The sequence below is a fragment of the Bos indicus genome, chromosome 12 (genome assembly GCF_029378745.1).
Source record: "Bos indicus isolate NIAB-ARS_2022 breed Sahiwal x Tharparkar chromosome 12, NIAB-ARS_B.indTharparkar_mat_pri_1.0, whole genome shotgun sequence".
NCBI lineage: Eukaryota > Metazoa > Chordata > Mammalia > Artiodactyla > Bovidae > Bos > Bos indicus.
Window position 1 is genome coordinate 88362231 of NC_091771.1, and position 25695 is coordinate 88387925.

General features: G+C 55.1%; 1 protein-coding gene across 8 annotated transcripts in view; it reads left to right on the forward strand.

The window, feature by feature from the left end:
* Positions 1–25695, forward strand: part of ARHGEF7 (Rho guanine nucleotide exchange factor 7) — a 102458-nt gene that overhangs the window by 42847 nt on the left and 33916 nt on the right. For 7 of the 8 annotated variants that reach the window (XM_070800495.1, XM_070800491.1, XM_070800493.1 and 4 more), the window contains 5 exons: positions 770–900; positions 6103–6304; positions 12577–12665; positions 23205–23299; positions 23505–23600. In XM_070800495.1, coding sequence (XP_070656596.1) covers positions 770–900; positions 6103–6304; positions 12577–12665; positions 23205–23299; positions 23505–23600 — 613 coding nt within the window. Of the gene's footprint in view, positions 1–769; positions 901–6102; positions 6305–12576; positions 12666–15140; positions 20849–23204; positions 23300–23504; positions 23601–25695 lie in introns of those variants that run through there. The other variant, XM_070800498.1, reaches the window with a different exon arrangement.

Here is a 25695-nt window from a genome sequence, read left to right on the forward strand (position 1 = left end):
GGAAAGCTCTGTTTCCCTGGGAAGTCCTCTGGCTCTCAGCTGTTGATGACTAAGTCAGCATTTCCTCAGACACTGTGCCAGCCAGTCCAGACAGACCTGCCAGAAAGAGCGGGCCCGGAGGCCCCCAGTTTCGGGATGTTTTCATGGAAGGCCCCCACGCAGCTTCAGGATGTTGCCAGGGCCTGCGTCTCAGGGCAGTGATTCCCTGGAAAGCCTTTTTGTGGCCTCGCTTTCACGATCCCGCTGCATCTGTGAAACAGGCTGCTGACCTACACGTGCTGGGTGGTGGTGGGTTATGTGGTCCTGACCGGACCCCCAGCAGGGACCGAGCCTTTGGTGCCCTTGACACCCTGGTCCTTCACAGCCCTGGGAGGTGAGGAAGGTGTGGCTGCCCTCGTGCAGGGGGACTTGCCCTCTGAGGGGCCGCTCTGGCCAGAAGGGCCAGGGGCTTCTCTTGCACGTCAGCGTCTTTCCTTCTCTGCACGGTCCCACAGGGGCTTGGAGCTCGCTGGGCCCGAGGGCAGGCGTGCGGCAGGGGTGCAGGGGGCGAGGCCTGGGCGGTGCTTGGAATTCACTGGGAGGCCTGTTTTTTCCCAGGTGAGAGGAAAGGATCAGAACAGACTGCCTGATGACAGAACTGTTACATGTCCTGTGCTGCTTGTTCCTGGGAAGGGCAACGGGGGTGCGTGCGGGTGGGTCCGGGACTCTGCTCTCTGCGAGGGGCGGGTGGGCAGCAGGGCACTCAGCCTGCCCCCTGACGACCTTGCAGACATCGGCCTGGGGAGTGACTCCGTGTGCGCCCGGCCCTCCTCACACCGGATCAAGTCCTTTGACTCCCTGGGACCACAGCCTGCGCACGGCCGGACTTCACAGTTGTTCCAGGGCCAGTACCGCAGTTTGGTAAGTGTGGGCATGGGTCCTGGCGGTGGGAGTATGGTGGTGGGCCGGGGCTCGGGAGGTGCTTGGCACGGGGCAGGTGCCTGTGCTGCCTTGCCCCTGCTCTCGGGGCTGGCATTTGCTCATCGCCAGATTATCACAGGTCTCGCTTCATGTCGGTTTATTTCAAGATGTACCTCTGTTTATCTGGACGGATGTGGGCTTTGAAGTGTTTTCCTCATCACTTGCATGGTGTTTTCTTTCCTGCTCTACACACGATTAGAAGTTGGGGCACAAGAATCCATGTCTCGTACTTAGATGATGAAGAAAAGGCTAACCGTGGAAGACCCTCGAGGTGGTTTTTCTCTTTATGGGCGTGTGACTGCACACTGCGGAGTCCGGCTGCAGCGTGTGAGAGGGGCCCCCTCGTGAGCGCTGGTGAAGCGGGGGCCCCTGGGGTGGACAGACCCCAGGAGACAGGCTGTGAGCACAGACCCCGGGAATGAGGCCCGAGGGCCATGATGCGCAGGGCTGAGCGGAGCCTGTGGGGGCAGCCGCCATGTCCGCTGACAAGGGGGAGTGTCCGCGTGAGGACCACCGAGCCCCCCGGGGCGGACACCGGCCTGGCCCTTGGCTTCATCAGCCGCTGCTGTGACTCTGCTTCATGCGACATCCTAGCCATCATTTTATGTTGCAAACTCAGCGACCGTGTCACGTGAGTCTGAAGAGAACCTACTCTTCCAGTCTTGAGAGGCCAGGGCTTTCTGCTTACTGTAGGGGGATGTCATTCTGTAAGCACGTGGGGATCCTGGAGAGAGAAAGCTGGCCCGGTTGGAGCTGTGCCTTGTAGAGAGATGCATCTGAGTTAGGTCGCGAAGCACTGTTAAAAATGGAAAACTGTAGAAGGGGTATAATTTTTATACCTCTTCTTGAACTGTTCGCGCTCAGGCTGACTCTTCCTGCTGTGTGTGCGTGGCTGCCTTCCCCTCAGAGAAGCCCCGGAGCCCTGTCTCTGACCTTGTGAACAGCACAGTGCCCCTCGGGTGCGGTGTCTCGGTGCCGGCTGGTCAGCGCTTCACGGGGACTGACGCGTGTCACCATCTACCCCTCCGGGGCTGGAGGGATTTAGAGGGCCCTGTTGGGAGCATCGTGGGCCAAAGGAAGAAAGGAAGGTGTCCAGATCCCTTGAAAATAGCTGCTTCATGAAATACACGTGGAAGATGCAAGAAAAGTCACCAGGCTTTGGGCAGAGAAATCTGCTGCCTGACCCATTCACTGGTGGCGTGTGTCATCTGTTTTTTTTGTTTGCTTTGTTTTTGAGTAAATGAGGATTGGATTGCAATTGAAGAATTTTACTCAGTTAAATGTCCTTTATGATGAATGTTGCTGAGATCATAGTAAGTGTAGGACTAGTGTTTCATCAGAGAAGTTTTGTCACACCAGAAACGGAAAGCCCGCGCCCAGCTCGGCTGTGTGGTGGGCACGGTGAGCCGCTCGGAGGGAGCGTGGTGAGACTCCTCCTGACCTGAAGGGGAGGGTGAAACCCGAGGGGAGACGCTCCTGACTGAAGCCTCCCTTTGCTGCGGCCGGGCCAGCAGTGGCGGCCCCCGGGGAGGGCCGGGCTGGCGCGGCGTGGCCCACGTCGTCCTCCAAGGTGGGGGTGCTCGACGGCTGAGAGCGCCTCAGGAGCGAAGGGTCCAGACCGCCTTGCCCTCCGCTGACACTGCCGTCTGGGGCTTCGCGGATGTCGCTGCCTGAAGCAGGAGGCGTCCTGGTGCTGGCCTGGCCGGCCTGTCAGGACGCTGTGGGCCATGTCTTCTGCCACCTCCTGACGCTGCTGCCCCGTCCCACCCCGGTGCCGCCCGTGTGTGCCCAGCAGGTGGGCAGGCAGAGGGCTCCGGGGCAGCTGGACGTCCTCACGGGCTGCTCTGCGCCTCACTTTGTTACGTGTCACGTTCCGTTGTTGGAAGCCCTCACCCTGACGGGCTCTGCAAAGCCAGGGGACATCACAGAAAGGAGAGTGCTGTGATCACAGTGGACGGCTGGGGGAGACGGCGCTGCTTCACAGCCTGAGGTGTGGCGGGCAGCTGCGTCTGACCAGGGTGAGGGCAGCCTCCCTGCGGGGTCCACCCCTCTCAGGTGCCCCTCACCCCGAGCTTGAGGAGACAGCGCTCAGTCCGGGGTTTCTCCAGATGCTTATAAGAGATCCCTTTATTGAATACTTTCAGTTCAGTTCAGTTGCTCAGTCGTGTCTGACTCTTTGTGACCCCATGAATCGCAGCACGCCAGGCCTCCCTGTCCGTCACCAACTCCAGAGTTTACTCAAACTCACATCCATCGAGTCGGTGGTGCCATCCAGCCATCTCATCCTCTGTTGCGCCCTTTTCCTCCTGCCCCCAATCCCTCCCAGCATCAGAGTCTTTTCCAATGGGTCAACTCTTCGCATGAGGTGGCCAAAGTACTGGAGTTTCAGCTTTAGCATCTTCTCCAACACCACAGTTCAAAAGCATCGATTCTTCAGCGCTCAGCTTTCTTCACAGTCCAACTCTCACATCCATACATGACCACTGGAAAAACCATAGCCTTGACTACACGGAGCTTTGTTGGCAAAGTAATGTCTCTGCTTTTGAATATGCTATCTAGGTTGGTCATAACTTTCCTTCCAAGGAGTAAGCGTCTTTTAATTTCATGGCTGCAATCACCATCTGCAGTGATTTTGGAGCCCCAAAAGATAAAGTCTGACACTGTTTCCACTGTTTCCCCATCTATTTCCCATGAAGTGATGGGACCGGATGCCATGATATTCGTTTTCTGAATGTTGAGCTTTAAGCCAACTTTTTCACTTTCCACTTTCACTTTCATCAAGAGGCTTTTTAGTTCCTCTTCACTTTCTGCCCTAAGGGTGGTGTCATCTGCATATCTGAGGTTATTGATATTTCTCCTGGCAGTCTTGATTCCAGCCTGTGCTTCTTCCAGCCCAGCGTTTCTCATGATGTAGTCTGCGTAAAAGTTAAATAAGCAGGGTGACAGTATACAGCCTTGCCGTACTCCTTTTCCTATTTGGAACCAGTCTGTTGTTCCATGTCCAGTTCTAACTGGATACAGTTCTAATCTGCATACAGATTTCTCAAGAGGCAGGTCAAGGTGGTCTGGTATTCCCATCTCTTTCAGAATTTTCCACAGTTTATTGTGATCCACACAGTCAGAGGCTTTGGCATAGTCAATAAAGCAGAAATAAATGTTTTTCTGGAACTCTCTTGCTTTTTCTATGATCCAGCGGATGTTGGCAATTTGATCTCTGGTTCCTCTGCCTTTTCTAAAACCAGCTTGAACATCTGGAAGGTCACAGTTCACATGTTGCTGAAGCCTGGCTTAGAGAATTTTGAGCATTATTTTAATAGCGTGTGAGATGAATGCAATTGTGCAGTAGTTTGAGCATTCTTTGGCATTGCCTTTCTGTGGGATTGGAATGAAAACTGACCATTTCCAGCCCTGCGGCCACTGCTGAGTTTTCCAAATTTGCTGGCATATTGAGTGCAGCACTTTCACAGCATCACCTTTCAATACTTTAGGTATTAAATATTTAGTTTACATTAAGTGTCTAATTCAGTAGATGAAGATTGATGCATTGATTTGAATTATTAAGTAAACACGATTTATGATAACCAGTGTATGTTTAAATAGGTAAATCCACGTGGACTCTCAGGCCTCACGTCAGCTCCTCCTGGAGCTCTGGGCACTGTCTGTCTCTCATCCTGTTTGGTGACACACGCACCCAGTGGAGAGTCAGGAGATTCTCTGGGACTTGCTCCTAGGGGAAAGTCAGTCAGACGCCACTTTCAGTTTCTCTGCAGGTTCCTTAGGTATCTGGCTGTGTCTAATAAACGCCCCGTGTAAAGCCTGTTGTTCAACAGCACAGCGTTGCGGCTGTGGACGCCTGCAGTGAGAACGGCGTCGAGCTCCCCGCCCCAGCCCCTCCCGAGGCCCCTGTGCTGGCGGCGGCTGCAGCGCGGCATCATTACGGCTCAGGCTCAGTGGGGCCTGGCCTTCCCGGACAGTGTTCTGTGTGCCTCTGGCAGATGGCAGTCTACTCTCCTGCCTTATCCGACTCTCCTCTTGGGCCTTCAGACGGCTCAGGGTGTCTCCGTTTCCTCTTCCCCGGGAGCGTGTGAGGCCTCAGGCCGCCCCCTCGGCCTCTCTGACCAGCACCTGTGGGCTCGCTGCGACCCGAGTCCACCCCTCCACTGCCTCCATCCTCATTTTCTCTCGGTTAGTCCCGTTTTGGCGGAGTGGTCTTACACTAATGTCTTGAGTAATGGTGCTGTTCTTGCGTCTCTGCAATAACTAAACTCTGTCTTTAGTTTTCTGACGTTTAGGTATGACGTGAATTGGTCCAGGTATCTTGAGTTGTTTCCTGTTTGGGGTTCACTCAGCTTCTGGACGTGTGTGCTTGTGTCTTCTGTCACACCTGGGACACTCTGAGCTGTGCTTCTTAGACTCCTTTTTAGCAGTGTCCTTTCTCCTCCAGGACTTTGGTTCCAGTGTCAGGTCTTTGTCATCTCTCACAGGTCGCCGGGGGTCTCACAGTTTTCTTTGTTTTTCACTATGTCAGTTTGAGTAAGTTTTGTAAGTTCTGCCCCATTTCTGAGGTTTCCTGTTTTATTCGTCTGTTTTGAGAGAGCTTCACTTCAGTGTTGGTATCTGTGTCTTCTCAGTCAAGCTCGAGTTTGTTTATTCGTGGAACAAGGGGCACCTTTGATTTTTAAGACACTATGAGAGCATGTTGGAAGATGCGGGATCCTGCTCACATCTGTGTCTTAGGCCGCGGTCCTGGCTGAGGGTCGTAGGCTGTGGTTCTGGGGCCAGGCTCGTTGACCGGGCGTCTGCGGGGTTCCTGCTGGACCCTGACTGTGGACGGGGGTCAGTGAGACTCAGGGCCTGGCTCCTGCCCCGAGGCTGTGGAGCGCAGGGGCCTGTGCATGTGTGTGGAGTGTTCGTGCGGGCAAACGTGGCCCGAGTAAGGCCTTGCCGCGGTTAACGGGGTTTCCTCCGGGCTGGGGCCTGGGTGGTGGTCGGGGCGCGCTGCGGGGCAGGGACTCCCGTGTCTCCAGCCGACCCCCGCGTGTGCCGAGCGGCTCTGCTGTGGTGCTGAGTTGCACCCGGTCTGACTGTAGCGACGGAGACGCCGTTGTCTTCATGACGTCTCCCTCCCTTCTCCCCCTGTAGGACATGACCGACAACAGCAACAATCAGCTGGTCGTCAGAGCCAAGTTTAACTTCCAGCAGACGAATGAAGACGAGCTGTCCTTCGCAAAAGGCGACGTCATCCACGTGACGCGGGTGGAGGAGGGGGGCTGGTGGGAGGGCACGCACAACGGCAGGACCGGCTGGTTCCCCAGCAACTACGTGCGCGAGGTCAAGCCCAGCGGTGAGTGGTCGGCGGGCGGGGCGTGGGGCCGGGGCGGGGCGTGGGGCCGGGGCGGGGGGGTGGGGCCGGGGCGGGGGGTGGGGCCGGGGGCGGGGGCGGGGCGGGGCCGGGGCGGGGATGGGCTTGGGACGCCCGGCTGGGCGTGGTCCGGCCCTGGCGGAGGGTGAGAGCCTGGCCACACTGGGGGCTGGAGAAGGGGCTCCACACTCAGGCCAGCGTCTCCTGCCGTCGTGACACCAGCGGTTGAAAACAGACTCACTCTGTTCTTTACCGTTTGTGAGGAGAAACCTGTCACGTCTGTTAGTTTTTATTTTGTGGTTACACATTTATATAAGGTACATTTCATTAGAGGTGGCCAAAGTACTGGAGTTTCAGCTTCAGCATCATTCCTTCCAAAAGAAATCCCAGGGCTGATCTCCTTCACAATGGACTGGTTGGATCTCCTTGTAGTCCAAGGGACTCTCAAGAGTCTTCTCCAACACCACAGTTCAAAACCATCAATTCTTCTGTGCTCAGCCTTCCTCACAGTCCAACTCTCACATCCATACATGACCACAGGAAAAACCATGGCCTTGACTAGACGGACCTTTGTTGGCAAAGTAATGTCTCTGCTTTTGAATATGCTATCTAGGTTGGTCATAACTTTCCTTCCAAGTAGTAAGCGTCTTTTAATTTCATGGCTGCAGTCACCATCTGCAGTGATTTTGGAGCCCAGAAAAATAAAGTCTGACACCGTCTCCACTGTTTCCCCATCTATTTCCCATGAAGTGATAGGACCAGATGCCATGATCTCAGTTTTCTGAATGTTATCATTAGAATACAGTTAACAGTAACAGCCAAGCTTTTGTGTTCTGCTTCCTATATATAGTCCTTTTTATATGTGACTTTCAGTCCTCACCACAGCCCCAGAAGACAGTGTTGTTGGAATATTCAGGAAATAGGGTGCAAATAATGCCCTCCTCTGAACACCCTCCGGTTAATCTGTCCCTGGGCAGAACCAGCCGAGGGTACGGCGCTGACGTCCAGCTGCCTGCATTACAGACACGGCTGCTGGGAAATGTGCCTTAGTCTGCAGCTTGGCTGGACTTGCCAGTCACCGCCAGCCTGTCCGGGGGCAGCCCTGGTTCTGGCCCCTGGGCCTGAGTGCTGGGGAGGCCGAGCAGTCCTTCTGGGGCCAAGAGAGCGCTGGGCCCTTTGTGGGGCGAGGTTGAGAGTGACATGGTCTTTCCATTTACGAAGGGGATCCAGGAGGTCACAGAGCTGGTGATGGGCACGCTCTCAAGAGCCACAGAGCTGGCGGAGGGGCTTGCCCCAGGGGTCACAGAGGTGGTGATGGGCACACCCTCAAGAATCACAGTGCTGGCTGAGGGGCGTGTCCCGAGAGGGTCTCGGAGCTGGCAAAGGAACAAGCCGTAAAGAGTGGGTTCTGCTGATTGTGTAGACATCTGTTGGGTCTGGGCTTCTTGAATTCTACTGTGAACATCTCTTTTAAATGGAAATTCTGGTTTGATATTGAGGCATCATAGTAAAAGTATGAATGAGTACAAATGTTTCCTTTCCAGGTATTTCTCTACCTGAAGTTTCCAGAGTTAACCTTTAGAAATGACACTGCAAAGATGGGGTTGTTTTCAGGTGGACGTGCGTGTGGTCAGTGTCGTCTGTGGTGGCCTCTGGGTGTCCCGCAGCCTGGCAGGCGTGTTCTACTCTTACCCTATTTCTGGGGGGGCAGTTAGCACCGTGGGGAGCGGGCAGACACAGCTCTAAGAACCAGCCATCTCATTTTTATGAGGTACCTGTGTCAGGAGTAACCGCATCACTTTGTTCTGCCTGTAATTCCTGTTTCTCTGACTTAGTCGTGTGTGTGTGTGTGTGTGTGTGTGAGGCCCTTTTAGGTGTATGTGTGTAGCTGCCTTGCTGTCACACAGCTCCTTGCAGGGCTCACATGGAATCCCTAGTTTCCAAGCCGCACTGAGACTCAAGTAACTGAAGACTTTCCTTGTTTTCCTGTTTAGTTTTGAAACATAGAGAATGGCGTATTTGCTCAAATGAGTCATCTGTTAGGCTGCTGCTGCTACTGCTAAGTCGCTTCAGTCATGTCTGACTCTGTGCGACCCCATAGACGGCAGCCCACCAGCCTCCCCCGTCCCTGGGATTCTCCAGGCAAGAACGCTGGAGTGGATTGCCATTGCCTTCTCCGTCTGTTAATCTGGGTGTTGTTTTATTTGATTGTCGAGCTAAAGGAATAACTGCTTTGAGGCGTAAGTTTCCGTTCCTAGTGTCCTCCGATTACTTGACTCTTTTCTGTGGAAAGCTGTGCCTGCCTGATTTTAAATGTGGGCGTTTGAGAAGGAGAGACGTGAAACCACGTTTTTACTGTTTCGCTTTGTAACAGTTAAGAATGAAAATCCAGCGTCATGGTAACACTTGTGTAATTGCATTTTTTTTTTTTTTGGTAATTTGTATGACTTTGTGATTTTGGAATAGATTTCTCTGTTTTAAAGAACAGGTTTGACATAAAGGTTGTGATTTGCAGTGTAATTTATCCTTCATTTTCTGTGAACAAAATGTGCCAGGTCCCAGCATACAGACTCCTTCCTCTAAGTGGCTGTTGTGGCAGGAGTTTTTCTCTGTGTTAAGTTTTGATTTGGTTTACAGATATTTTTATTGAATACACAAAGCTGAGGTCTCCTTCTCTGTGATGTCCCCTGGGGTTGCGTGTCTCCGGTGAGCTCTGTCCGGCTTCTCCGGCAAACGCGTGGCTGCGCTCTCCTGCCCCCTTGTGGCTGCAGACGGCAGTGCTCTGTTTGCGCCTGGGGCCCGAGTGTGGTTTCTGGTTTGAAATAGTCCCTGTGAAGACAGGAACGCTCCCTCAGAGATCGAGTTCCTCAGACCTCTTGCAGGGGTCTGCAGGAGGATATTTCAGAGTTCTCTGCGGACGCATTGGAGTCCTTCCTGAGTATGTGCTGTCTGACGGAAGGTGTATGTCAGCGTGGTGTATGTCAGCGTCCCCGAACATTTTCTCTGCAGACTCTTGGTATGTGAACTCATTTTATTCACGCAGTTAATGTGTGTTTTACACACACAGACACATGTGCGATGGTTTCTTGAATTTGCGGGGTGGAAGGCCGGCCGCCAGGAGGCTCGTCCTGGAGCGCTGGCGCTGCCGTCCAGCGGGTGGAACGTGGGCGCCGCGGGCTCAGGAGCCCCAAGTCCAGGGCCACGTGGGCCCGGTCGGGTTTTGTCTCTGACACGTTGACCCGATGTCCTGGCATTCCTCATGATGTATGGCCCACATTCACCTGCAGCCCGCTGCTCAGATCTCTCCCCACCCGCTTCCCTCCGCCCTGCCTGTCCACCAGGATTTCATCTTAGACCGCAGGGCTCATTTCTAGAGGCTGTTTCCCTCTTTTCCAGATGTCCTTCGTGTTCGTGGTGCCTTTTCACTCATTCGGGCCCCAGTTTCTTTGGAGGCGTTTTCAGCGTGCGTGTGATAAGCCTCCTAGATGGCCGTGGTATTTCTGCATCTCAGGACTGGTCCCCTTGTGTGTTTCCTGTTTACACTCACTTGACGCCCGAGTTCTTGATGAGCTTGTTTTCTGTTTGGCTGTTCTCTGATGGCTGGTTGTTCAGTGGGTGCCTCCTTTCCCTGGGCCGCGGAAGTACTCCTGCAGAGACGGCTGACCTTGGCTTCTGGGTCCCTGAGAGCCTTCTCGCCCTTGGAAAACCCCAAGGGTCCTCAGGAGGTGTGGCTTTGGATCACACGCTGGGCGGGTTGCCTCCATTTGATCTCTCCCCGGCTGTGTCCCCCACCTCAGAGTGGCTTCCCTGGCTGGCTTCCTTTGAGGAGGCGTGCGGGGCTCAGGGCCGGGCCGCTCGGCGCCAGAACTGCCTGCAGCGCGGCCCCGGACAGCCCCATGCTGCCCTGCTCTGCAGCCCTCGGTCCTTTCTGCACCTGGTGGGAGGGTCCCCAGCCCCCTTTTGTCAGCACATCTGTGTCTACATTCTGTTATCAGTGCTTTGTAACGATTATTACGTGAAAGCGGGGACAGGCTACCTGAGTTGCTCTGAAAGGTGCGCTGTTCCATCCTTGGGGTTCCCCTGCCCTCCTCACAGGGCGTGGAGTCTTGTCTTTAGATCTTGGATGGGCCGCAGAATGTTTTGTTTTCCTTAGGACGCTAGGAAAGCTGCGTGTTTTAAGATCTGTTTCCTGTGCGTTTTCCTCTGTTACGAGTGGAAACTGTTACGTGACTGGCCTCTGTCGTGTTGCGTTAACACGTCCAGATTCTCTCTAGAGGTGCTGCAGGCTTGCAGGTCTGTGGTTCTGCGGCCTGCACCTCCATGGACGCCTCTCCTGGAGCCTGTCCCTGCAGCGCCAGCCCATGCCCTCCCGGGTCTCCTGCAGGGGGCACCGAGCCTTCTGCAGAGGGCACGTTGGGGGCCCCTCCGTGTGACGGCTCAGGTAGCGCCTCACACAGTGTGTCCCTGACACCTCCCAGCCCAGGAGATTCTTCTGGCGCCCAACACATTGTATGCTCTCCTTTTTTTTTGAGTGAGAGAAGACAACCTCTTTGGACTTAAACCGTGATTTGTCTGGGTCTCTCCTGCCTCTTTCTTTTGTAGAACGTTAGCCTGTAGCTTGCTTTTGAAAAACGTCTTCTTTATAGTTCTCATAGTAGATTAAATTCTATTAACTGGGATGTTGAGAGGTATGTCTTAAACTTAAGTATTGATAAAATGAGGCAGTTGGCAGATGATTTGCTTTAAAGAAATTGAAAGCAGATTCAAGTCTCTCACGAATTAGCCTTGCTTGACCTGTGTTGCTGTGTGCCTTCTGTGACTTTTTTTTGATCCCAGGGCTGTGGTTAGGCTCAGCTGTCTCCCCTTTACTGGTGTTGCATATGCTTCCTCCAGATGGCAGATTTTAAGGAGGAAAAGGCATTTTTTCCCTTCAGATGGAAACATCAGGTTTTCTTGCACAGTTAAATGCTGAGATGCAGATATAAGAATTGAGAGGAAGTTTTCCTCCTTGTGTCTCTCATGGCTTAAAAATCACTTGTTTCCCGTTGAGTTCTCTTTTCCATCCCGTGGATAGAGAGAGTCTTTCAGCTGGGAACAGCACCTTCTGTTTTGTTCTGTATTTTCACCCGTTTGGAAACCCTTACAGAGAGGCGTTGAAGGAAGACTCAGGTCAGCCGCTCCACAGGAGGAGGGGGACCCACAGCTAAAGATAGGCCTTTTGCTTTGGGCTTTTTATGGGTTTCTGGTGCTGAGAAGCTCATGGAAGTACTGAGCAGCTGGGATCTGGGACCTGGAGCTCGACGGTGTTTGGGATTGGAGGGCCATGCTGCCAGAAAGAGGTTCTGGACAGGTGTGCTCAGAGGCACCGCCAGCTGTCTGTGGCAGGGCCCTGTGGAGGAGGGCAGAGGGGGTGCGGGAGGACATGGGGGGCGGAAACCGAGCCCCCGAGGCCACGCCTGTCAGAATTTCCCCTCTCCCCTCGCCAGCCGTGGGCTGCTACCAGCCTCTGTAGCTGGAGATCCCAGGATAGACACCCCCCTGCAGAACCTCAGCTACAGACACACCTACCTCGCAGAACCAGTGCCTGGCAGACACACGGGCACACATATCTAGGGCCCCAGAAGCAGCTGCAGGCGCCCCCTCAGCACCCGTGACGAAGGAGTCTTGCTTGAGTGGCGTTGGGTGAAAGTCCTGTGATGTACTTGAATCCTTGCAGTGACGGTGGCCCTTTCCTTGGTTCTCGTCTGGAGGTCCTGAAGACAGAGTGGCTTTTCTCGCCGCCCTGCCTGGGGCTCTCCTTCTCTGTCGCCCGTCTGGGCGGGCCTTCTGCATTCTCGCGACCTGGGTCCCTCCAGACACGCTCAGACTGGGGGTCTTGGTGTCTTAATGCTGCTGGGTGTCTGCCCGCTTTCCTCTGATTTGCTGGGGTCGGACTTCCCCCGTACTGTGCCCTGAGCTGACGCGTGGCTCATGGGTTCTTTTGTGTGTTGACAGCAGCCGTGTGTAATCTGTGAGGGGTGCGTTGAGCTGGGAGGCTGGGCTGGGTGGGGAGGCCGGGTCGTGGGGGTTTCTGAGCCCCGGGAGCTGACCGTGAGGAGGGGGTGGGGGCTGGGGCCTCCTGGCCACATGCACTTCTGTCCCCCCTCCCTGTGGTCTGGGGCTCAGTCGGAGCCAGAGGCCGGGCCGTGCAGGCTGCTGCGCTCGGTGGTCTTGGCTGGAGCTGGGAGTGAACCTGCCCTCCGTCTTTATTTCAGAAAAGCCCGTGTCGCCCAAGTCCGGAACCTTGAAGAGCCCTCCCAAAGGGTTCGATACGACCGCCATTAACAAGAGCTACTACAATGTGGTGAGTGACTGAGGGGCGCTTCAAAGAATAACTGGTTTTCAACGTCTCTGAAGCTTGCCGTGTAGAAGGGGGTCACCGGCCCCGTGGATTCCCGCTCCCGGGGTGGTTCTGTGGCACGCTCACGTGTTTGCGTTTGTGTGCGCAGCTGTGCCTGTTGCTGTTGCATGACCTGGTGCTGTGGTGAGTTCCCCATATGGTTTCCAGTCTTCAACTTGGGATTTTACAAAGGTGCATAATGTGACTGAAAGGTTTAAGTGCTGTTGCATGACCTGGTGCTGTGGTGAGTTCCCCATATGGTTTCCAGTCTTCAACTTGGGATTTTACAAAGGTGCATAATATGACTGAAAGGTTTAAGTGCCCTTAGGCTCATATTCAGAGTAGGTTGTCAGTTCTCTAGATGAGTACGGTGTTTAGTTTATTTTGTGTGTTACCGTAGTCTTTCCTGGGATTGATGTGTGTATATATGTGAATAGCACGAAATTAGAGGTGAGCATCTGGACATTGTACATAGTGAAGACAGGTGTTTCAGAATCCTGAAACTTGCTGCCTTTTGAAACCTGAGCAGTTTGTGAGCTTGAGAAATGAGCGTGATAGTGAGCCTCACATCTGGCCAGTCGCCCTGTGCTCCTAGCTGCTCCATCTGCTGTGGACTCGTGGGCCCGCCTTCTCTTCCCCTTTCTTGGGTGAGACGCTGCTTTCTTTCCTGGGGAGGCTCCAGGGGGCAAGGAGTGCCATTCTGATTCCCAGTGACGTCCCGGAGTGGGAGCCCCTTGCTTCTGTGTCCATCCGGGGGTTGCGTTGGAGGACTCCCGCCTGCGTCCGTCCAGGGGTCGAGTTGGAGAATCCCCTGCCTGCGTTCCCCCTGGGGTCGCGTCGGAGGACTCTCGCCCGCGTCCGTCCGGGGGTCTTGTCAGAGGACCCCTGCCTGCATCCCCCAGGGGGTCACGTCAGAGGACCCCCTGCCCTTGTCTGTCCAGGGGTTGCGTTGGAGGACTCCCGCCCGCATCCCCCCGAGGGTTGCGTTGGAGGACTCCCGCCTGCGTCCCCCCGGGGTCACGTTGGAGGGCTCCCGCTGCGGCCCGCGGCACCGTTCTCATCTCCAGGAGCCCATTCTCGTCGGGTGAGGTGTGGAACCAGGTGGCTGTGCTTTCTGGAGGTCCGGTCAGTGGCGTGTAGTCCTCTTCGGATTGAAGCGTGACCAGCACCCTTCCAGAGGTCCATCCATCTCTAATCGCGCTCACACAGGGCGAGGAGCCCCGTGCACAGGGCCTGCTGACTCTGAATCGGGTGAGGGGACACCTTGACTTCAGTCTCACGTCCAAACTGTTGTTGACGTAGAGCTGTGAGCGTGAACAGCACGCGTTCAACTGTGGTTGTTAGGACACCAGCGTGCAGTGTTGGTGGACCGTCTCTCGTTTTACAGAAGTGAACAATCTAGTTAGTGACGAAGCCAGGACTCAGTTTCAGCTTGCCTGGATTCCATGTTTATAAATCACACAGAAAAGTAAATGTGGGGCACACAGCACGCGCAGGCCAAACAGAAGAGACAGTGTGTGCAAATTTTCACACTCCTTCGTGTTGTGTCTTCATGGGCAGCTGCACAAGTTACAGGTGTTTTAACCCCCCTGAGAGATGAGTAGCGTTCAGGAGTGAGGCCAGTGCGGGCTGATGTCACGGGAGAGACTTGGGGTCAGTGACAGGGGAGTGTCGGCGGTGGGGGAGAGCCGTGGGTAGGGGAGTGTCGGAGGTGGGGGGGTGTCGGAGGTGGGGGGTGCCGTGGGTGGGGGAATGACAGAGGTGGGGGGGTGCTGTGGTTGGGGGGTGTCAGAAGTGGGGGGGTGCTGGGGTGGGGGAGTGTCGGAGGTGGGGGGGTGCCAGGGTGGGGGAATGTCAGAGGTGGGGGGGCGCCGTGGGTGGGGGGTGTCAGAGGTGGGGAGGTGCCAGGGTGGGGGAATGTCAGAGGTGGGGGGGCGCCGTGGGTGGGGGGTGTCAGAGGTGGGGGGTGCCAGGGTGGGCAAGTGTCGGAGGTGGGGGGGTGCCAGGGTGGGGGAATGTCAGAGGTGGGGGGGCGCCGTGGGTGGGGGGTGTCAGAGGTGGGGGGGCGCCGTGGGTGGGGGGTGTCAGAGGTGGGGAGGTGCCATGGGTGGGGGGTGTCAGAGGTTTGGGGGTGCCGGGGTGGGCGAGTGTCGGAGGTGGGGGGCTGCCGTGGGTGGGGGAATGTCAGAGGTGGGGGGCTGCCGTGGGTGGGGGAGTGTCGGAGGTGGGGGGTTACTGTGGGCGGGGTAATGTTAGAGGTGGAGGGGCGCCATGGCTGGGGGAGAGCCATGGGTGGGGGAGTGTTAGAGGTGGGGGAGAGCTGGGGTGGGGGAGTGTCGGCGGTGGAGGCATCAATGCAGAGCTTTGGAGGTTGAAGCGTGCGTGGGGAGGCTGTGTGTCCCCTGCTGCTGTGCTCTGGTCCAGACCAGCCACGACAGCCCTGGGGAGAGGACAAGGTCTTCGTGGCTCACCGCTGTCCTCGGGCTGCTCCCTGCCCCTGCTTCTGGGACACCCACTGAACATGTGTTGGCAAGCACTGGGTGTCACCCAGGTCTCCGAGGTGCTGTTCATTTTTCTTCTTCTTTTTTTTTTTTCCCTATTCTAGGGAGTGTAAAACCTCTGTGGGTCTTTCTGTGTTTGCACAGTTTTCTGACCTTGAGCCCCTCTAGTGAAGTTTTATTTTATTTATTGTACCTTTCAGTTCATAATTTCCATTTGTTTTATGGGTCAGTATATTCTATATTTGAGTCATTGTTCTCATACTTTAAAAATTCTTTAAGCATAGTTTTCTTTAGTTCTTTGGACACGTTGTCAAACTGGACTTTATTATTCAGCGCAGTTTAAGTTGACCGTGCCCTTGAGAGGGAGCTAGCCCCCTGTAGCCCCTGCCCCACACAGGCGCGAACCCCTCCTCCTCAGCACCACTCAGCAGGCGGGACACAGTTTACCAGGAGAGCCTGCGCTGACTTGGCCATCCGGAGTCCAGGGGTCACTGCAGCGTTCACTGAACCTGCTGTGGATCCGTCATTATAGCATCAGCTGTTTCACCCCTGAAAATTCTCTGTGCCTGTTCATTCCTTGCCACCCTGAGCCCTACCCCCGACCCCTGGGAACCCCGATCTTCCCAGTGTCTCAGAGTTGGAATCATCCGGGTCGACTTTTCTCTGATACTCACTTGGGGTACCTGGTTGAGCTGCTAGAGGTAAATTGCCCCAGACTGGGTGGGGGGGATTCCCACCTGACTCTGTGCCCCCAGGGATCTGAATGCCTTGGCGGGCACAGTCACAGCGTCCCCTGGGGCATGGCCTTGCCGCCCCCGGTGGGTCTGGGAGGCGCTGTTGGCTCCCGGTCTCTGGATTCACCTGCTGTTGATGGATGGCCACCCTCATGCTCCTCACCTGCAGAACCAGAGAGTTTCTCAAAAGAGAAACTGTTGGTAGAATGCTGAAGACACTCAAACCTTTAGTATAGTATTTCTGCTTCTTGAAATCCACCCCAGAAACATTATCTGAGATGATTTCAGAGATGTTTGTGCGAGGATATTTTCATAGGATGCTTTATTTAGCAGTAAGCCGCAAGCAGCCTAAGTGTGTAAGCCGTGCACCGACGCCTCAGACGCCAGTGGTGGGTCCGTTTCTAATTCTTGCAGGCGCACTGGGGGCTTTAAACAATGTTAGCTCATTTTTTCACGTTAAGTACAGTGAACAGAATATGAGATTATGCAGGTAGTGTGATCTGCTGTGTAACAGTGTTGTCCCTGAGGGCAGAAGGCAGTGTGCAGGGAATGTGGCGGAACCGTGCTCCTTGGTAACGCTGGTAACGGGGGTGGGGGCTGCTCTGGCCCAGAGCTCAGGCTGGGTTGGAATGTCATAGGCAGTCGAGACCTCGGGTGGTGGAGTCGGGGCTCAGATACAGAGGGTCTCAGTGGAAGAAGAAACCCCGTGACTGTACTTCACACGGAGGGCTGACCCATTTTTGGTGACAGAGCCCGGCAGCACAGTTTATTTTTGCTGTGAGACGTGTTTCAGCCTCCAGCCACTGAAAAGTCAGGAGCGCCCTTCTTTGGGTGACTGGCGGGGGTCCGGCCCTGTGTGCGGTGCTGGATGCCCTGCTGTGGGCTGCCTGGGGGAGCCCCTGCTGCTTGCACGGCCATCTCTGCAACAGAACGTTGGTAATGCTGGCCTTGGCCTTGTAGCATTAAGGGCGTTAGCGGTTGGCCTTAAGGTGCCTCGTAAGTGTTGGTCTTAAGAAGTTTTCATGGTTATTTTGTTGCTCAGTCGCTCAGTCGCGTCCGACTCTCTGTGACCCCACGGACTGCAGCACGCCAGGTTGCCCTGTCCTTCACTGTCTCCCGCAGCTTGCTCTAAGTCCTGTCCATCAAGTCGGTGATGCCATCCAGCCATCTCATCCTCTCTCGTCCCCTTCTCCTCCCGCCTTCAGTCTTTCCCAGCATCAGGGTCTTTTCCAATGAGTCAGCTCTTCACATCAGGTGGCCAAGGTATTGGAGCTTCAGCTTCAGCGTCAGTCCTCCCAATGACTATTCAGGGTTGATTTCCTTTAGGGTGAACCGGTTGGATCTGCTTGCAGTCCTAGGGACCCATGGTTATCAGGAAGTGTGTTCAGAAGCATTTGAGGCCACCGTACCATTCAGTTTGCAGACGGGCATCCCATTTGAGGATTAATTACCCAGGGCGGTAGTCAAGGGTGACGGGATCGTGTAATTAAAGGGAGCGAGTGTGTGACCTCTCTGAGCTTGGTGGGTGTGACAGTGAAAGGAGTCGACTGCTTTCCGCCTGGTGACAGACCCCTGGCCAGGGGAAGTAAGGGGAAGCCCTTCTCTTGGAGAAGCCACATGCCCACTCCTTAGGGGGTGGACAGTCTTCCGGCACCTCTTCTAGGGGACAGGAGTCTCCCCGTCAGCATCAGAGAACGAGCTTTCCTGACTGTGTCCATCTGGGAAGAGAGCAGGCTGTCATGACCCTCCGTGTCGTGTGGCGTAGTGGCTTTGTCTTCAGGGCCGTGTCAGTAGTAGTAGTAGTATAGTGCATGTTAGAGTCGACATCCATCGCCCGTCGTGCTCTAGCAGATTTCCACAGACCCTTCCTGTGCTCCAGATGGACCTGCCCCCACGAGTTCCCTTGGCTCCTGGGGTTGCCCAGAGCCTCTGCCTGCTTGTCCGGGAGAACCCAGGCCTGGTGGCCGGAGGCTCACGTGGAGCCACAGCTGAGCCAGCCCAGCCTTGGCTGCTCTCGTTCCTCATGGCCTCTGCCTCTTCCACCTTGCCCAGGACTGGTCAGTGTCTCCCCACGGCCCGTACGGGTTCAGGCCGTTGGTGCACCGCCCAGGACGGGGCCGCCTGCTCCATGTGCACCCGGGGCTGCCCCTCCTCTCCGGGCCCCTCGCGGACACTGACCGCCTGCTGCCTCTGCCCCTGCTCCTGGGCCCTGGTCCACACTGACCGCCTGCTGCTCGGACAGGCTCTGCTCCCCGCTTCCTGTGGATGAAGACCAAGGTGAAGCTTTTCTGGTGGTGGCCAGGACTGGGCCTGTGAGTGGAGGGAGAGCGAGCTGTGCCACGTGGGGATGGCTGGGCAGGCTGTCTGTGAGGCTCCTTCCTGCCTTGAGTCAGGGAGCTGACTCTCTGCGCCTCTGCCACAGGCCAGGAAGAGCCCCTTTTGTGAAGAAAGCAGGCAGACCCACACATGTGTGCCGTCCAGGGAGGACACGCAGGGCTGGGGTTCAGGCCGGGGTCTGCTGGCTCTGGGGTTGCCGGGGTCCTGCCCCGGCTGATCCAGGGTATTCGAAGCGGGGACGGCGTCGGCGACCTATTTATTTAAATATTTTATCAAAGATATAAAGAGTAATAGGATGAGGATAGCTCAGTAGGAAAATTCAGTGGAGAAAAGAGGCTGAGTAGCTTGGTTTACGCGGGAGACCAATAAAACTTCAAGACAAGAAGTTTTCACCACTTACATAGGCCGCAGGCGTCCTTCCATTCTCCCGAAGGAGAGGAGACACTGAGGCCTCCCCGGTCGGATCTTAGAAGCCCAGGCATAATTAGTAAGCATGGTGGGTTCCGCGCTCCAGATGGAGACTCAACCAGAGTGAGAGAGAGAGCGACATGGGGAGACCAGTATTTCGAGAAACTGATCCCAATTCTTTATTTTCCAGAGTCTGTTTTTATACACTGAGATGTTATACAAAAGTCACGTGGGGACAGCAGTCCTGACTTTTATTAAAATCAGGTGCTTCAGACAAATGTATACAGAGGTCTTAGGGGTGTTACATCATCTTCTGGCCAGGGGGGCCTGCTGACAATTTACGACCCTCTCCTTGTGACAGCGGTCAGTCAATCAGGACACTTATTTCTCCAGGGCTGATTATTCTCAAAACAGACGCCACCCAAATAAAGTTACATTCCTACAGGGTGAGGGTGTAGTGGGTTTTAGTTAAGGAAAGAATTTACTTAGCCTAAGGTCTAACGTGATTAATATCAAAGGTTAATACTTATTCCTTCTATATATTCATTAATGTGTGTAAGGGCAGGGGATGTGGAGACTTAGCAACAAACGTTGGCTCAACAAATGAAAAACCCTTCACCAATACAATTTCTAATTAGCCCACTATACTTATAGTTTTCTAACTTCTCTAAAGAACCTGTTTTTAGAGGGTTTAAAGCATCTCGTGCCTCTCACGGTTGGGAGGCTGTGAGCAATCACATGTGGCCCGACGAGCCTGTCAGGCAGGCTAGAGAACCTTCAGAGGAGTTTGTAGGTTAAAACACTCTTGTCACACCCAAGAGTTTTTATTGACTGGAGCTCTAGGTTAACTCCTTCTCCGAAAGAGGTGGTGGGGGACAGCCCCCCGTAAAGTCAGAGGTGTAGGTAAGAGCACAAAGTAGTAAAGTTGGCAGGCTCTGGTTATGGGGGTAGACGCTCGAGGATTTCCAGGGGGACTCCTGAGGCTCGATCCCGCCTTTGCGTATGTCGAGCCTCCTTCCTCATGACCTTTGTCACGGGCGGAGTACCTCACTCTGGCCCCCAACATGGGGCGACACAGAGCAGAGTGGGCCCACAGCTTCTTGCTGAGCTCTTGCACAGTAGATCTTCAGCATCCCACAGCCTCGTGAATCCCCAAGTTTAGAAATACTGTAAGAACGTAGCTCCTTTTAAATGGCATAATAATATAAACATTTTATATCCACCCCCGACTCTTCTTGAGACTTAACGTCATGAAGCGTTGAGGACGCAGAAATCAGGACGCTGCCCTGGTCATTGACGGCCGGGGGGGCCCGAGGCCTCTGCTCCGTGCTCGGGGGGCTGCAGGAATGGCTGCCTCAGCGGTACTGCTGCCCTCCTCCTCTCCTCTCCTCCAGGCTCTAGTTCATTAACCGCGGGGTCCTGTCTAGTAATTTACCTTTTGAAATTTGAAGTACTAACAGTTTAAATAGAGTGGGCTGGAAGAGTATGTGCGATGGTGAATCCCCCTTGTGGTGTGGGGGTTACAGTTAGGTGGCAGAGAGGGTAAGAACAGCTCTGCCGGTCTTGAGTTCAACCGGGGATCGAATTCAGGCCCCTGCATTGGGAGCACAGGGCGGAGCACAGCGACAGCAGTCCCTGGGTGTAGTTTGTGATGGGAATGTTTTACTGTGTCTGGATCACATCTTGAAAAGTTTCCTTCATGTTACATGTGCTGTTACGTGTAAATCAGTTATTTTCAGAGGACTGTCAACGACACACGGAACATAGGGCGCCCACGGAATTTGCAGTGGCAGTTGGGACTCACTTGTAAGGCGAGCGGCGCCCGAGCTCCTTTCCCGGCAGGGGTGAAGGGGCTTCTGTGGGCTGCAGGGCATGAGTCGGTCCTTTGTTTGGCTCTGCTGCCGCGGCTGACAGCCAGGGATTGTCTGTGAGCTGCCCGATGCGGTCCCCCTGTGGGCACCATTGTTGGCCAGCCCACCCCACGCCTCCCGCCCCGGGGGGAGCTCGTGCCTCTCGGCCCGCCCTCCTCGTGGTGCCCGGTGACGGCTGCTCTTCCCGGCCCTCTCTGGACCCGCCTGCATGCGATGGAGCCTTGGCGGCTGGGCCGTGACGTCCCATGGGGTCCTGCAGCAGCCAGAGCGTGCAGCAGTCCAGGAAGGGGAGACAGGTGATGGCTGGAGCCCCCGGCATGCTGCGAGCTCGGAAAGGGGTGTGCCGAGGACGCCGGCGCTGGTGGGGGTCCCTCGGCGTCTGCGGAAGCCAAGGAGCGTGGCCTGGGTGGTTTGGGCGGGGTTGCTCTAGAGCCTGTTTTGAGCACTTAACTGAAGGTCGTGTTTGCAGCCAGTAGATGCGGTTACCAGCTGGGTCGTCTCAGGAGAGGCAGTCGGGCAGCGCGCTCTGCGTGGGTTCTGGTGTGCTCTCGGGGCACTCCGTGTCTGCTCGCCCCACGCGGCGCCGCGGCTGAGGAGGGTCATCCAACTGCGTCGCGCTCACGCTCCTGACGCCGCTGTCGCGTGGGAGCTGTTGGTGTTTGTAAAGCGGGTGTGTCGGGTTCCACGCGTGTTCTTAGCAGTGTTGCTAATAGTTCCTGGTATTTGCTCTTAGACGTGGAGTCTGAGCTGAGCCTTTGTTTTCATGTTAAGTAGGGGCTTTTTGTCTTACTTGTCTGTGACACATTTAAATTTTTTTTTAGTTCAGGGACCCACTCGTGGTACTTGGTTTGCTTCGGGCCATTTTGTAAGGAGAAGATGTGGATAATATGGATGAAGCGTACCCCCTGGTGACGCGGAGGCAGGGTCACACGGTGCCCCCATCCTCCAGTCCCCTGACACTCGGGTCCACTGGGTGTTCTCGGAGGGGCGGCGTCGTAACTGTGAGAGCGACACCCACATTTCCCCACAAGGCAGGGTCTCCCAGAGCGGCCCCTCCCCGTCTGCTGGCATCCGTGAATAGGTCCATTCAGGGGCGAAACTGAGCGGAGCCCAGAGCTGCCGCAGTGTGGGAGAGCCTGGTCCCTTCCCGTCGGCTGCGGTGGCGTCTCAGGCCCTGCACTCCCGAATGGCCCTGCTCCCCTCCGGAACGGGGAGGCCCCCAGTGAGCACACAGCGACTCCGGTTGCTTGTGTCAATGCTGAAATCTAAATTTAGCTCATGATTACTTTTTTCTTAAATGTTTAAACATACCTTTTGATTATCGAAAATCAGGGGAGAAAACCGAGCATATTTGGAGTCTTTATTCTGTCTAATTTCTTCTTCGGGATTAGTTTAGGATGCTGTGTTAGTTTTGGGAGACAGCGCGTTTAGTGCAGGTAGTAGCTCCTCAGAAAATGCACGTGGCATGACATCATGACTGGAGAAGGCGTTGGCTCTGACAGTGGGTGGAGCAGATGGCTGAGGAGGGCTCATTGCTCCCAGGCAGCCCTCAGCCTGAGGCTGGAGAGGGATTCAGAGGGGTTCACCTCTCCCCGCTCTCCTCTTCCTGTGTAGAGGAGGGTTTTCTCTGGATAGGAGGTGCTGTGGGTGGGGCACTGGCTCAGCCTTCCAGGCTCCATCCATCCATCAGGCTCCCCCTGCAGACCTGAGCTGCCCGCCCAGCCCCACCCCAGGGGCCGGTGCTCCTGCCATTGACTGCGGTGGAAAGGGGCTCCTGTTTGAGCTCAGCTGTTTTACACTTAGATTTCTTTCTCGGTTTTTAGCAGTTGTTAACTACTTTTGTCTGTATTTACTGCAGGCTGTCAGGAAACATGTTAATTTTAAGGTTGATTCATAGTTTTTCTCCCATCTCTGCATACAGTGGTGGTTTTATGCTGGTGGACTTTTACTCTGTAACATGTATAGGATGGTCTGAGACGGTCATCGTCTCTGGTGAAGGTCTGCAGTGCCCAGAAAGTGACCTAGAATGACCAGACGCCTCTAAGGGTGAGCTTCGTGTTTGTTTTTTAGTGGGTACACTTTCCGTGCGTCACAGTGCACAGATGCTCAGGGTGTGAGTCGGCGAGCTGTAGCCGGTGTGTATGTCTGTGTAACAACCACCCAAATCATGAGGCAGAACTTGTCCGTTATACCAGAAATTGATCTCATGTCCCTTTCCCTGTTGTCCCCCCACCCCCCGTCCCTGCCCTCACAGATCAGTTTGGCCCATCCTTGGGTTTCCCATAGATGGGGTATATGAACAGCTTCTCTTGCACAGCGTGTGTTGTGGAGACTCATCCACGCCTCCATGCTGTCGAGACTGTCAGTGGTTCCTTCTTTCTGTCTAAACAGACTTAGCATTACTATCTGAGGATGGAATGCATTCAGGCCTCTTTCTAGGTGTACCTGTGTTAAATGTGCTTGGCAGGAAGATGAAGTCAGTTGGATAGCCTCGATAATAACTCATTACCTGAATTTACTAGTTAATCACAGGGAGTGATGATATTAAACAAGCCAGGGTTACATAGAAGCAGCAGTGTGAACTGAACAGGAGTGATGAAGTTTCCAAAGCTTATACATCTTAATGTCAAGTAATACTTACGTTTATTGTAGGTGCTACAGAATATTTTGGAAACAGAAAATGAATATTCTAAAGAACTTCAGACTGTGCTTTCAACCTATCTGCGGCCCCTGCAGACCAGCGAGAAGTAAGTTAGATGGTAATTGTGTCAAGCGTTGCAACAGTGGTCCCCTGGGCTGTTGCCTCGTGTTTTCAGAGAACAGCAGCTGAAACGCTGGGACAGAATGCAGCTGAAGACACAAGAAAGCTCCTTGTGTATTAGGGGCGGGGCGGGGCGGGGCGCGCGTGTAAGACCGCTCACACGTGTCTCCTGTTGTTTTTCTCGGCTCTAGGTTGAGTTCAGCAAACACATCACATTTAATGGGAAATCTAGAAGAAATATGTTCTTTCCAGCAAATGCTTGTACAGTCTTTAGAAGAATGCACCAAGTAAGTAAGAGGCTAATAATGTAAAATTCAGATGGATATAACTGGTATTTGAAGGGTCAGGATTAACTTACCTTCAGGTTTCACATTTCCAAAGGTGGATACTGGGTTATTTCGAATGTTTGGGGTATATCAACCTTTATAGTAAAGTGTATTTCAGACTCTCTCCCTCAGTGGGATCTACTGACTGCTCAGAGCCGGGAGAGAGGTTTCCTGTGAGCGGTGGCCCTTTGGGGTGGCGGCTGCGGAATGAAGGGAGCCCGCAAGGGAGCAGTGCGGCTCGGTGCCGGCCCTGCCGAGGTCAGGGCCACGGCGAGCTGCTCACAGGCGCGCGTCTGTCTCTGTCCGCGCCAGCTCTTCTTACGCGGGCTTTAGGTCGGTTCAGGGCCGGACGCACGGCCAGCTTTCTCCGGCTCTTTTCTCACTCGTCCTCTGCTTACTCAGGCGGCAGCCAGCGCGCCGGACACGTGTTAACGAGACAGAAGTGACCCCTGGCCTAGCGGAGCTGTAGGCGGGGAGGGAGGCAGCTGGTTACGGCGGTGGAGGCAATTCAGACGGTAGCGTGGAAACGCTGTGAGGAAAGCTGAAGGTGGATTTCAGGGGAGCACGGCCAAGCGCTGCGGTGATGGGAGTACGCAGGCAGAGGCCGCGGCGGCCGCCCTGCCCCAGAGCCCGTGCCGCTTGAGCCGGCCCCGCTCGTCGGGGCCCAGCCTCTCCATCACTTACTGTGCGGTCGGTCATCCACTCGTTCACTCACTCTCCTGGCCCCCGCCCTCGCAGGTCACCCTGCGCCCAGCACTCAACCTGGCGCACTTTCCCGCGTGTTCTTCTGTCCTGGAAGAGTGCTGGTTCCTGTGGCAGCCACTGCCCTGCCTTTGCGCTGCCCCCGCCCTGGCTCAGGCCGGCCTCTCCTCCTGTGTCCTGCACGGGCCTCCTGATGGGGCCCTGACTTCCGGGTGGCCCTCTGCCCGTCCATCTCCCCAGCAGCATCTAGCCTCAGCTCTGCTCAGAAGCTGGGGAGTGCCTGCTTATTCCTGTGCTTGTTCCCAGCTGTGTTTCACAGGCTGGCCTCGAGGGCCACAGGGGTGGCCTGAGGGTGGGGGAGCTAAGGTAGGAAGGAGGTCGGTCCCCGCGTGGCGGCCGTCTGTGGAGCACTGCCCACACCCGGCTCCCGCCCGCTCTGCTGCTCGGGCCTCGGCTCAGTCGGCAGGCCCGCTCCGTCGGGGGCGCCCGGGAGGCGGTGTGCGCCAGCCCTCCCCGCCCTCCCCTCCACTCGGTCCGCTTCCTGCTGCTGCCTGCCTGCAGTCCTGCTGGTCGCTCCACCCCAGGGGCGTGGGCCGTGCTGGCACAGCCCGTCTCCCTGGCGCCTTTGCCACACATGGTGTGTGCGCTGCCCTGCTCGCTTGTACTCGGCTTAGGTGCAGACTCCTCTGTGTACTGTAGGCTGAGTTCCCGTTAGTTGTCTTGTATTCTGTAGGGCTTCAGGTTATTGAAGAAAATACTGAAATAAACATTTGAAATAATTGCTACTGGTTAAACAAACATTGTGTATTTAGTTCAAAGTTATTTATAGGGCGTGTTTTAAGATATAAATAAATTCATCTTTGTAGACAGTAGACCATTACTGTAACATTTTCACAGTAAAACAGTATTTGTTTTAGATTATTATCAAAATACAAATTTGAACTAGAGAATAGAGTTTATTTTGTCTGAAAGTTGTATTTTGAACCATCCAAATAATAGAAACATGGGGGATCCAGAGATGATATTTACCCTTGTAGAATGGGCCGGCTGAGACGCAGAGCACCCTCTGGTTCTGCTGGGCCGTCCGTACTGAGCTGGCGAGGAGGCGACTGGGGCAGCAAGCGTGGTCGTCGCCTCTGACCCCAGCGGGGCCTCTGCACAGTGGGCCCCACGTCAGGATCGGCCCCTGTGTGTCAGCTGGGAGGTCCCGAGTGGCTCTTGCTGGAACCTCTTGACTTGTTGAATGAGACCGCGTGATTCCACGGAAACGTTTCCAGCTCTAGAACCTTGCACGTCTAGGAAGTTCGGAAGGGAAGGCACTCCAGTGGCACATGGGGATGTGAGTGGATGGCTT